We start from the raw sequence: 13,103 nt of genomic DNA, 5'->3' as shown, positions 1-13,103 counted from the left end.
TACAGAAAAAGGAACTCATTAAATCCTACAATAATTTTAAGTTGATTGAAGTGCTGGTAGTATCAATTTTAAATTGTTTCTGTGAAGTGTGGGAAATCACAAAGTCCAAACAAAAGAAAGAATTGACATAGAGATTTGAAAACGATAACTGAATGTTGAACAAAATACGCGAAATTCGGCGATTTAGGGCCATTGATTTAGAGATCCTCTATCAATCGTTATAGCAGAATTGTAAAATATTGCCATTAAATACTGACCGCCTTATATTAAAAACGGTATACTTACATACCCGTCGTGATAGTGAGAATCGCGATGTACAATATACGATATTACGGCACCTTTTTTACGTAGTTGATAACGTAAATGCCTTAGATTTGTATGTGTTTTCATGCCAATTTCAAAGTATAATTATTAAAAGTATACACCGGATTAGTGTAGAATACAATATACAAGCCCTGTGTTATATATGTTTCGTTTTTTTAAAGCATCTATGTGCCCATGAATGTCATTAAGATTCATCCCGAAAGCTTTAAGATCATATGTTGCGAAGTTATTATTATCCATTTCACAGCTAAGAAATCAAATTGGTCGATATGCCACCCAATATATTCGTGGAAAGTAACGATATAGTCGCTTTTGTAAGGAAATTTATCAATATAAGCAGCCGTATTTTCACAAATTTCACCAATTACTAAAACCAATATGCAAATAAATATGTTATGCTACCAAATACTTCTAGAATGCATTATACATAACAAAATGCTTTCATGAACACTGCAGAGATATACACTAAAATATTAATTGAAAATGTTAACACTTCTATGTTGTTTTTTTCATATATCATAATCGTTGTTTTCCTGTTATTCGTAATTTGGTATCTGTATTTTATGTGTTTATGTGCATCCATGTTTAAATATCTTGTATTGGTACAATAAAATGTCAAACTATAAAAAGGTGACAAACTGCATGTAAGATTATGATATGTTTAGATGATTTGCTGTGCACATATCTAAATAAACTGCCTCGTCATTCTTGTAAATTATTGGTTAAATGACTGTTAAATTAGTTAAATATTGTATGGAGTCAATCAATGATTTGTATCACCACGAATTATGGCTATTTGCTCTTTCTTTGCGTAGAGAAGTAAGACATTGTTTTTCCTTGTCTATGGTGTGTTTGGAATGATTGTCTTTGACAACACATCAGTGGGTTTCATTGCAGTATGCTGACACAGATCTGAAGATTTCAGTGATCTGTGTTTAACAAAAATATGTATGTATCCATTATCTTATATGTGGTTTACCAATTTTCTGTATGTTTCAGTGATCAATCTTTACAAGGGTCGCAGTGGTGTAGTGGATTTGGTGTCCGCCTAACGATCGCGAGGTCACGTGTTCAATTCTCGCTGTGGGAACGTTCTTCTTTAGATTGCCCCCATAGACACTAAGTACTGGTTCTAGTCCTAGGATACGGACTCGAGATCGTTTCAAATAAGCATTAAGCTTTCTATGCAATCGAGCTAAAATAAATAGGTTTTAACTAATGTTTTAAAGAAATATATAGCTGTCAGTGGTATTTGCATACCCAATTATCTGTAGGTTTCATTGATCTTTCCTTTACTTTTGTGTTTTCTGTGTAGTGTACGGAAATAAAGATATTGAAGTTTCCGTGTCTGGGTTTAAACCAAAATTGTAGAAGTTTCAATGCTATTTGCTTACTCAAAATCTGTTGGTTTCAGTCTCTGTGGAACAGAACGTTAGTTGCAGTGATCTGTGTCATATGAAACAAGGGTAGTTTTCAGTGCCATTTTATAAATCGAAAAAAAATCCAGTGTCCTTAATTTTTCACATGGATCGTGAATCAATAATAAAAATAATAAAAATTAGTATATCAAAACAAATACTGTAAGTCCCTTAAAGAAACAAAACACACGGCATTTATGAAAGGCAACACTTTTATTTTGTAAACAGTATTAATATATTTTGTATCTAAAACAATCTGAACTCTCTATATTTCCAATTAATTTATGCATTCTATTTCAATGTTATCGGATTTGTTAAAGTTAAAACAAAATGATAAAGTTCGAATGTATTAGTTGAAAGATAAAGCTACATAGTAAGCCACTGAAAAACTGAAAATTAAAACTGCCTGCGTGAGTGTAACAAATTGATAATACTCGTTTGGTCAAGTATATTTAGATTTGAATATTGATATATTATATCATACATCGTAATATACGTTGACATATTACTGATAGATGCATTATGTAAGACATCAATTAACCAGACACACCTTAATCTGATTAAATTGATATAATAAAAAACGCAATTTTTGGGCGACTGAAGTTCGTTCGTAGTTATACGAAAAAAGTCTTAAGCGTAAAACTACATTCTCCTTAGCTGCCGTTAGGCGGCGATTTCGTCGAAGTCAAAATTTGGTGTCGGCGACGGCTTGTAGCCCAGTGGAGTGGCAGATGAGTTTCCGTTCGACGCTGGAGATTTTTCTTGAATCCTTGCAGCTCATTTGTTCATCTTGAACCTCTTTTGTGATCATAATTTCCTTTGAGTGCCGTTCTTGTACCAAAACCTGAAAAGTGTATCTTTTAAACCAATCACCAATAGCACACTTTAGCGATTATTCTGATAATTATGCTAGTGATAATGCCAACGAAACCACGAAACTGACCCAGGCATTTGATGATGATGATGATGGTGATGATGATGATGATGATGATGATGATGATGATGATGATGATGATGATGATGATGATGATGATGATGATGATGATGATGATGATGAAAAGAATACTACTGATTTAAAACATGAGCTCCCTATAGATTCACACCTTAACCACCATTCTATTTCGACCTACGATGTTCTGGTTTTCGACCTTCAAGCTCTATAACGCATTCGTCTTAACCGAACTAAAGTATTTTACCCAAGAATATAATCATTGACAATCCGAATATTTTGTTCATTAACTTACCTCTGGGTCTTTAAATTGGTAACCACACCTGCATGGGTTTCTCCATTTCTCTGGTAGACAACACAAAAGTCGATCAAAAAAGGGAATGAGGTATTTTGGATCTACCTTCTCTTTCTGCCAACCTATAAGGACAAATTTTTCTTTTTGAAAACCAGAATTTTCAGTTTTAATCACACATGTGTGTCTTATGCCCAGAATTTCTTAAAGACTGGGATAAAATTTGGAGTAAATGGCATTAGGGAATTTTAAATATATTTAATTACTTTTTATTGCCGTCAACGCATGATATGATTTGTTTGTGTGATTTTAGGAACACCACATTTTTCCCATTTAAACTTCATTGTAAATATATATAGAGTTATTAAAAAAGCAATTTATCAAAGAGACATCGGAAACATGTCAGTTCATACTTTGAGTAAATAAATACAATACTATCTAAGAGTACTAATAAATAAGAAAAAAGTCGTCTTAAAATGTGTAGTTATAGGAATTTTAGGCCTCTCCTATCTTTAAGCAAGATGATTGCAATAGTTCAATCTCGTCTATGTATTGATCAGCTAATAATGGGGCACTTAACTGTGACTTCAGCATGTTGCAAGTATTCAGGGGCTTAAACTCGATATTTTGGGCAGGGTCAATAAATAAAGGATTAAAATGTATACCTCAACTGCATAAGATAATTGAATTTATACTGACCCGTAACAAGGCTGACAAATAGTCCTACAACTATGACTGTTGCCATGCCAATGCTGGGGTACCATAGATACGACACTGTATACAGCAACTGCACTCCAGACCTTTGAATATAATGAGTGTTACAAGTAAAACGTTATGACCGTTGTAATGCGAATGCCGGGAAGCCTAATATACGGCACGGTATACAATAAGTACGACACTGTATACTTAAACTGCACTTAACACCCGTGAATAAAACGCACCTACGTAGTATATGTATGACTCTTGCCTTATCAATATGGGTTGCTATACATAGGATAAGGTATACAATAGCTGTATTTCAGATGTGTGAATTAAACGAGCTTACAAAAGCAAATCATGCACATAATTCTTAAGGTTGACTGAGTCATCTCTGTTACGTTTCAAATGTAATCCTCGTCATTTACACTGACGTTCCTCTATGAGGAACACAGCAATGTCAGCAAACACGACCAAGACAGGGCTACTACTATTAATAAATGTATGCGCAACACAATAACAAATCTTGAGGTAAAGAAAAAAATATTGTGTAAGAATATCGCATCACAAAAGTGCCAGTACTGCGGGTATGTTTACAACTGTGAATGTAAACGGCATATGAAATGATAGCTGCGTTAATGAGACACAGTTCCATAAAAAAGTGAGATTGCACATTGATAAATTTCTATTTATTTTGTTAATTTGAGCCTTATGTTCCTGAAAAAGACTATGTTTGTATATAATGTCTTACATCAGACCGTGTTTAACGAATTCTGAAAAATGTTTCACCAACTTTAAACGCAAAAGGGAAACATCAAACTCACAGTTCAGTTACAGCCTTTGTTGTTGTGGTCATCATCGCAGTAGTGGTAACCATGGTAACGTTAGCCGACGAGCAATTTGCCGTAGGGAAGTCAAGTTTGTAGCCACTGCTGGGCAGGCCATATGCGCCAATACTGATCCAAAGCGGGAACGCCAGACCCAGTATTCCGCCCACTACACAGCCCTGGGGTGTTCAATGTACAAATGGTTTGGTCATTTTTCTTACAAATACTGTTTACAATTCTGTATATAATATCATTTTGTTCGTCAAATGTAACGCATACTGATTGTGGCAAGAATTAAAGGAAACAAATATTTGATTTTATACATTATGATACAAAGTTAAATACAAAACTACATGTAAATGCAATATAAGATTAAACGACGATTCACATGAATTAATTGACATTTGACATTCGAAATTGTAAACTTTATACGTCTAGCCATGTTTTAAATTATTCTGTATTGCGTTTTTGAATTGGAAATCCGTACCATAGATAATTCCTGTTTTTCTTTAACGCAAATTGATATGCAATATCAAATAATTGCATTTTGCATGTATTTGCTAATTGATTGTCAAGACTTCTTTTTCATTACTACTATATACGAGCCCAAACATGTAACAAATATGGATTACGAAAAACAACAACAAATATTTAAGTAGCTATTAAACATAGCATATGATCAGTTTGTAGTCGGGTGAAAATATGAAAAAAAACACTCAACCTCAAAAAATTGCTACAAAAGGTATTTTAACTGATTCTGATAGGGTAGGCTGCCTTTTATAATATATCAAAAGTTTACCAAAATTGGACCTCCGGAAAATTGTTTTTTTGTCAAGATGGCGCCCAAGATGGCCGCCAAAACCTATTAACGATGATAACTCTGTGAGTTTTCACTCAAATTGCATTATTTTGGTGTCTATACTTAGGTTTCGGGGGTCAAATAACACATTTATAGTAAAAAATTATGTTAGCTTATAACGTGACAGAGAAATGCAACATAGTGTGAAAATGACCGCTAACACAATAACCGCAAGTGCATAACTATTAACTCAACTGTGTATTATTATTTTCGTAATTTTGTTATAAATATTTTTTCATGTTTTGTTTTAAATATAAATCCCCAGTAAAACATTGTTTGAATATTCTGATACTGAAGCTCTAGCACAATAAACAACAAAATATACATTGTAAATACAGACTTCCATTGTACAAACAAATCAGACCTGCGTTTGCTTAACACTGCCTCATAGTCATACTTATTTTTTTTTAGTTGTGTCCAATATGCAAGGAGGAGATTGAGATTTCCAAGAATAACTGGGTAGCTATTCAGTGGAAGGGAGTGAAGGTAATAAATGAAGCTAGTGTAAAGCGGAAGGATAATCTTGTTATTAAGGCTTGCACTAAATTACATAAAAATGTCGTTAGCAGTACACAAATGACAAAAGCATAAAAAACAATGTGGCAAAGCAAAGTTGTAGTTCTGTGCAAAAGTAAACCACAAGGCAATCAAGTTGAGGTTTTGAAAGTCATAAAGACTGCATACTCTGCGGTGTAAGGTTTAATTGGACAAGGTGCATTTTAGCTGGGTACGTACTAACCAATTTATGCATACTATTTTGGAGGTCTGTGATTCCCGTTCAGATGAGTGGGGACTTACCTTAAAGGGCCGGGTTGAATACTATATACGAGATTAACATGCAGCAGACGGACTTTATCATCATTCATGTAGTGGAAATGTTCGGTCTTTCAAATCTGTTCCGATAGAGTTTCAAAATGCCCCCGAAATCAAACGCAGAAAATCTGGTTGTCCTAAAGATGAAGATAAGTAGCAAGCATTTCAGAAGACGTGTTCTTACCTAGAATTACACAATGAGGAACAAATAACTATTACGTCTTTAAGAGAAATAATAAGAGGGTACCTTTGCAATCCTGTTTGGAACCATATGACAATTACAGTTTGATAAGCATTTTAAAACACGCTTCAACAACACTATTCATTTTTCCGGAGGAGAAGGTTTGAACGATATTGTTACGATGAGAGAACAAACATCGCAAATATTGAGATCGTATTACAAGCAAAAGTGTGATGAATTAGATGAAGAGTTTCAGAAACGTGCAATCATTGAAACTGCTTCTAGATTAATCAAAAGCGATATTAAGTCTGAGGTTGTAACCTTGACGCATTGGTGTCCGAGTAGTGAGGATTTAAAGCTTGAGTCAGCTCTATCATTCCTTCCGACTTGTCTGCGGACACTACTAGAGACATAGTTCTATGGAAAAGACACAAGACGCAAGGTTGCGGAAGTTGGTCATGCTATTATTCAAGCAGTTCGCCCGCGAGCTGTCATTGCACCACTGCAAGTGGGACTTGCTGTACAAATCCATCATCTATATCGGCCCAAGTTCATTGTCGATACTCTTCACGAAATGGGATTTTGTTGTTCATATAAAGAAGTTATGAGATTTGAGAAAAATGCAGCGGATTTTATGGAACCTGATGTCCTGGGTAGTGATATAGATTAATTTGAGAAGTCTGTTCTCTTTGCCGCAGATAATGTTGACCACAATATTGTCACCCTTGATGGCAAAGGTACTTTTCATGGGATGGGTATCATTGCATCTATCACCCATGGAGCACGGACGAACTTTCTGATTCCGCGAAAACAGACCTCAGTGCTGAACACTAGAAATAAAACAAAAATTCCTATCTTGGAGTATCGGTTACAAAGACATGCTTGTCATGAGGTAGTATTCGAGTACCTGCCGCGATTTCTGGATTATGACAAAAGGGTCGATATTATGTGGGAAGTCGCCTTCAGCTTCACGCGGGCAACGCCGAACTGGCAGGGAATGATGCATATTTTGCAACAGGGGAGCCAGCACCCTGGGCAGTCGTCCGTCAAATTCTTGCCTATGATCAATATGTACTCTGGGGACAAATCGTGCATTTTGTCAACATTAGACTTTGTTTGCAACCTTGCAATGAAGCACAAAATTCCCGCCATTGTAACGTTTGACCAACCCTTGTAGTGGAAGGCTGCCGAAATAATCATTGATGCGCCACAAAGTAGTTGTCTAAAAAACATTGTTCTGATGTTTTCATACACTCATGAACATGCTAGGGGCCATAGGATCACTCATGGAAGGAACCGGTCTAAAAACATACTTGAGACTGTCTATTGGGAAAATGCAATTGTGCACATTATGACAGGTAAGACTGTCCAGAGGGCTTTGCGGTGCCATTTTCTTGTTGACAAGTGCCTTCACAGCCAGCTTATATCCGAAATTACCCAGTAAGATCCCGAGATTCAGATACTTCTGGATCAGGCCGAGAAGTTGTACTTTTCCCTTCTGAGGGGCGAGACAACGCTAGCAGATGCTACATGTTCTGAGATTTTGATAAAACTCTAGACGGCTATAGAGAAGAAGAAACATGAACTTGCGCAAACATCAAAAACAAGCAAATTATGGCTGAATTATCAGCTAATGGTCAGCATAGCAAGGATGTTGATCAAGGCGGATCGTACTGGTTGTTGGCTGATGCATTTGCAGGCAGTATCCGATTGTCTATCCGTCTTTGCTGCAGCTGGGCACTTCAATTATCTGCGACCTGCTTATTACTATCTTCAGCAAATGACAAGCATAGACAAAACGCATCCAGAAGTTTATACAAAATGTGTTGATGGTTTTCACGTTGTTCGTAGGAGCAATCAGTGCTGAGCTGGGCTAAGCAGTGATCTTGTCATTGATCAAACACTAATGAGGTCTCTTAAGAGCACAGGCGGTCTAACTCGCGGAAGTGGAATGACCGAGGAAATGCAAAACCTTTGGACCCTATCTGCACCTGTAACATCTGAGTACAATAGTGCAATGCAGGATTTCACAGACCTGGCCTATACTACAAGTCCACAACACAAAGAGTCGACTGAGGCGCGCATTAAAAGAGATGCTTCTGATCTAGAAAAAATGCATACCAAGATTAAAACCTGCTCACCCTCTCTACACAGCTGATCCTACTTTAAGAAACATTGTCAATGGGATAGTGGCTGGGTCAGAAGTGAATGTGCATGCATTTCAGGACGTTGGGAGCAAGATCATTAGAGACATCAAAGGAAAGTCGGCCTTTGCTTACAAATTTAAGAGAAAAGATAGAGCCAAAACTATTGGGAATAGCTCCGCTGTTAAGATTGCTGAAGACCGTTCTATTGATCCTGCCCTTCTGTTCCAGCGTTTCATTGAAGTGTCAAAATCTGGAGATCTTTCCCTTGAATATAAAGAAGTGAAACTCCAGCTTAAAGACGTATTGTCGTATGAACTTAGCCCCCATCCTTCCGCCCTCTTTGAAGCCAAGAACATACTTCGCAAAGCAGACAAGCCTCAGATCATTCAGGCAATTAGAAATCATGCTGAAAACGCATCAAGAAAGGCTGTGATGAACTGTATTCCTGAAACAGAGTGTTACGTGCTTGATGGTGGCTCCTTAATTCATCGTTTACCATGGTAAAAAAGGCGACACATATAACGCAATAGCCGAGTCTTATGCAGATTTTACTGTAATGCATTACGGACAAGCGACAGTTTTTTTTATCTCGTGCTAAAAACATGGCAGGCATGATTGCTCTGATCAGCACAGCTCTGACTAGGAGGGGTGTAATGTCGTTGTTTCACCAGGAGATGCAGACGGTGATATTGTTAAAGCAACAGTGGAAAGATTCCTTCATAGCACCACAACGTTAATCGGCGAGGATACAGATTTGTTAATCTTGCTACTACATTACTCCAATAGGAACCAAAAGACCATCTACTTCCGTTCTGATTTAAACAAACAGTCAAAGGAACACAAAGTGTATAATATTAATCTTTTGAAATAACATTTAGGAGACGAAGTGTGCAATCAGTTGCTCTTTGTTCATGCTTACACAGGCTGTGATTCAACTTCAAGGATTTTCGGCATTGGTAAAAAGTTAGCCTTTCGTAAATTATTAAAACCTGTTCCAATCATAAAGTTATGCGCTAGTTCATTCCTCCTTCCAAACAAGTTTCAAGAGAAAATATCAAATCTTGGAAAAGGCTTAATGGTGGAACTTTTTGGTGGAAAGTCCAATGATTCCTTAGAACCACTGCGCCATAACTTTTTCACAAAAAAATGGCTAGTGCCGAAACATTTGTCACATCTGAGCGACTTCCCCCAACATCGCATGCATCAGTATGCCATTGCCAACGCGTATATTATCAAATCATGGTGTGGATGGGGATGGCAAATAATATGAAACCTACTGAATGGGGATGGAAACAGGAAAACGACCAATTAATTCCAATCATGACCCAAAGCAATCCTGCAACTGACGAACTATTGAAACTGTTCTGTAGGATGAAAATCCTCTCGATGCAGCTGCCGACGCTATGGACTCCTCTTTACTGCTGTATGTGGCCCTTGCCAAACTGAAAACTGTGACAATCCAAACAATTCGCAAACGATCTGTACTGATGAAGATGCGGACGACACGGACAATTTAACGCTCTGAGACAAATTTATGGTGTATCAGTGGACAGCGGAATGTCATAAATTGTATTTCATGATTACTCAACTGCCTAATTATATCATCAATTCAATCCAAGAGTTCTTCGTATCCAAAACTGTATGGTGTTTGACATAAAAAATCATCACCTTTGAGTCAATCGTTATGTACTTGCGGTCCTTCCTATGGTGGCGGTGCCTATTTTTTGATGTCATGATAGATTTCTGTGTCAAATAATAAATTTATACTATTTTTGGTGATCTTTAAGTGTTCTTTGACCCCAGAAACCAAGGTAAAGACACCAAAATAATCAATTTTGAGTGGATATTTACATAGTTATTATCATAAATAGGTTTTTGCGGCCATCTTGGCGGCCATCTTGAAAAAAACAACTTTCCGGAAGTCGGATTTTGGAAAACTTTTGATATGTTATTATGTACCTTCTACCCTACCAGGATCAGTCAAAATACCTTTTGTAGCAATTTTTTGGGGGTCAAAGGGTATATTACCCTGACTTATATAATCCGCATAATTGATTTTGTCATAATGCAAATTTATTGTCCATTTTACAATGTTCGAATACATGTATACAAGAACATACTTGCCAATTTGCCCACGGAAAAAAACCACCGAGTAGAAATATACCAAGAAGTGGACCCAATGCTGCTCCAGTAAAACTTAGGGATGCCTGGAAACAGCAATTGTAATTTTATTAATGAAAGTCGCCTATACAATAGTGCCGATAAAGGTATGATAAGTACACGCAATAAATTGCATTTTGATTGTGGATTTCAAATAATAAACCTTTAACAAATGCATTCCAAACGCTTCATAATGCATTCCAAACGCGAAACAATTTGTCATTATAAAAATCAGGTCGCAATAATAGCTTATAACGCAATTCCGCAATACGAATAAGAATAAACGCAATACATATACTAGAAAATAATTGGCTAGTTGAAGAAGTCACTTGTAGCAAAGTGTTGCCTAGGTCTGAGAAGAACAAGCAACATCTACGCAAATAGGCATTGTGAAAAACGAGTTTTAACAGTAATCAGTACAACAAAGTATCTTCAAATGTCTGAGAAATACAATCGAAAACACTAAACACTGGATGAAAAAGGGAATTTTATATGTTATGTTTTGTCTAATTGTTAAAACGGAGTCTCGAGACATTTATTTTTTAGCCCTAAATCCGGCATTGTCCGGTTAATAGTACCCGTGAGACTTAGCCAACAAAGGTCAGAGCCATACACGCAATACCAATAACGATCTATGTTATGAAAGGCGATTTAAGACAACTAAGTACTGCGATAGTGATGACTCACATGCTTCATATTATAGTCACCTGAAGCACAGTCCCGCCAAAGGTCTGAGCAATAAATGCAAAGCCGACGCCTGCGGCACCGTACACCAGCACGAGTCCTTTGCTTATCCACGTCTTCACGCGCTCCGACACCTTGTGGCCAATAGCGGGCTTCAAAATATCCTCCCACGTGACGGCAGCGAGCGCGTTAAGGCACGAGGACATAGTGCTGATGAAAAAATGAAAAATAAACGTTCACAGAAAAAGCGATATTATATAACTAATGTTAAGCGAATAAGATGCGTTTAAGCATGATATACTTTAATCATTTTATTTATCACAAAGCATTAAATTATACAAAATTAATATACACATACACATCCATGAGTGATGTTTCGTTAGCTTAGCAAAAATTGGTCTAGATATATGTTTTTGGAAGATTCGTTACGATTCTAAATTAATCGATAAACAGAAAGGTTATTGTCAAGAAAAAGAATTAAAAGTTACGCAGGAGTACCTTAAAGCACCGCTAAACAAACACGACACAAAGAGACCTGGAAGTCCCGGGTAACCCAACACCTCCATGACGAAGTACGGTATGAGCTGATTTGCGTTGGCCACTTTCTTGCTGGTCAAGGGATCGCAGCCCTGTTGTGCGTAATAGGCGAACATGACAACGCCCGCAAGACACGTGGAAAGAACGAGGAGAATGACGCCGCCAATGTTGAGGAGGACCGCGCTGTCAAAGATGCGACAACTGGTATGAGATACTGAACAACTATTATATAGTTTTTGGGAGATTAAATCAAAATTTAATTATTATATCTTTTTACAAAGGAAAAGGGTCTTTTCTGGGTTTAATGGAGCAAATGTGTTGAACTTATTTGAATTCGTGAAAACTACAAACAGGCATATTTTTCGGCCCCCTTTTTTCTTTTCATTCACCAGCTCGGATTTGTGGAGGGGGGATACATTGTCTCTTAAACATCGGCTGCTCCGAGCACAATATGCACATTCATTCGCATATTATCAACAACCGCGGAAACGCATATTTCTGGCACATATATTTCTCCAAACGCTTTATTTTTGTCAACATGTGTTTTACTGTTACGCCTTTTATTTTGTCCACTCAGTAATTGATTTTCTCAAAGTGGGACTAGCACAGTAACTTACCTGTTTAAATTATATGGCTAGAAAAACACATGGCATAATAAATTGGAAAACAATCTGAAATCGCTTTAACTGGACTGACAACATTGGCCTATTTTCGGCTGACTCACTACTTGGCCTTCGTAAGGGATGGTACAGCACAGTATCGCTGAACGCTGGCCTGATTACACCCGTACATAGCCATCCATCCGATACTCCCGCCCACTACTAACGACCAGATGGAGTGAGGAGTGGTCGGGTTGAAGTTCGCACTGAAATAGGAAACATGCACTAAACATTCAATGCAATATTATAAAGTAAGTATGTTTTTAATTCAACACAAGATTTGGTTTAGCCCTTCAGAATGATCAATCGTCATTTTGTGTGTCTTGCAAAAGCATTATAATAGTTTTTCGTTCAAAGATGTGGATTGGTCTGAACATTGCCCTTAGATAGAAGTGATTTAATTGTGAGTGAGTTATTGAGTGAGTGAGTGAGTGAGTGAGTGAGTGAGTGAGTGAGTGAGTGAGTGAGGCGAGCAAGCAAGTTTTTGTTAGTAACGGGAAAGACTTCTTGTTTATGGTAATGGATTGTATGTGGGTGTTCAGTTTAAGTTAGTGTGT

At 37.1% G+C, this 13,103-nt stretch overlaps 3 protein-coding genes across 3 annotated transcripts in view; 1 reads left to right on the top strand and 2 right to left on the bottom strand.

Moving 5' to 3' along the window:
- LOC127840004 (sodium-coupled monocarboxylate transporter 1-like) overlaps positions 1 to 13,103 on the bottom strand; it is a 639,226-nt gene that overhangs the window by 237,360 nt on the left and 388,763 nt on the right. The gene's annotated exons all lie outside the window — the stretch shown is intronic.
- The window catches only part of LOC127837264 (uncharacterized), a 289,076-nt gene that overhangs the window by 94,457 nt on the left and 181,516 nt on the right, over positions 1 to 13,103 (top strand). The window lies entirely within an intron of this gene.
- The window catches only part of LOC127837257 (sodium-coupled monocarboxylate transporter 1-like), a 50,637-nt gene that overhangs the window by 30,430 nt on the left and 7,104 nt on the right, over positions 1 to 13,103 (bottom strand). Inside the window, exons 6-9 of the mRNA XM_052364183.1 lie at positions 12,612 to 12,752; positions 11,849 to 12,070; positions 11,374 to 11,560; positions 10,627 to 10,713 (exon numbers count right to left, since the gene is read on the bottom strand). Of these exons, the coding sequence (XP_052220143.1) occupies positions 10,627 to 10,713; positions 11,374 to 11,560; positions 11,849 to 12,070; positions 12,612 to 12,752 (637 nt within the window). The remainder of the gene's footprint in view (positions 1 to 10,626; positions 10,714 to 11,373; positions 11,561 to 11,848; positions 12,071 to 12,611; positions 12,753 to 13,103) is intronic.

This window comes from Dreissena polymorpha, chromosome 7, assembly GCF_020536995.1.
Source record: "Dreissena polymorpha isolate Duluth1 chromosome 7, UMN_Dpol_1.0, whole genome shotgun sequence".
NCBI classification, from domain to species: Eukaryota; Metazoa; Mollusca; class Bivalvia; order Myida; family Dreissenidae; genus Dreissena; species Dreissena polymorpha.
This window is presented reverse-complemented; position numbering and strand designations above follow the sequence as displayed.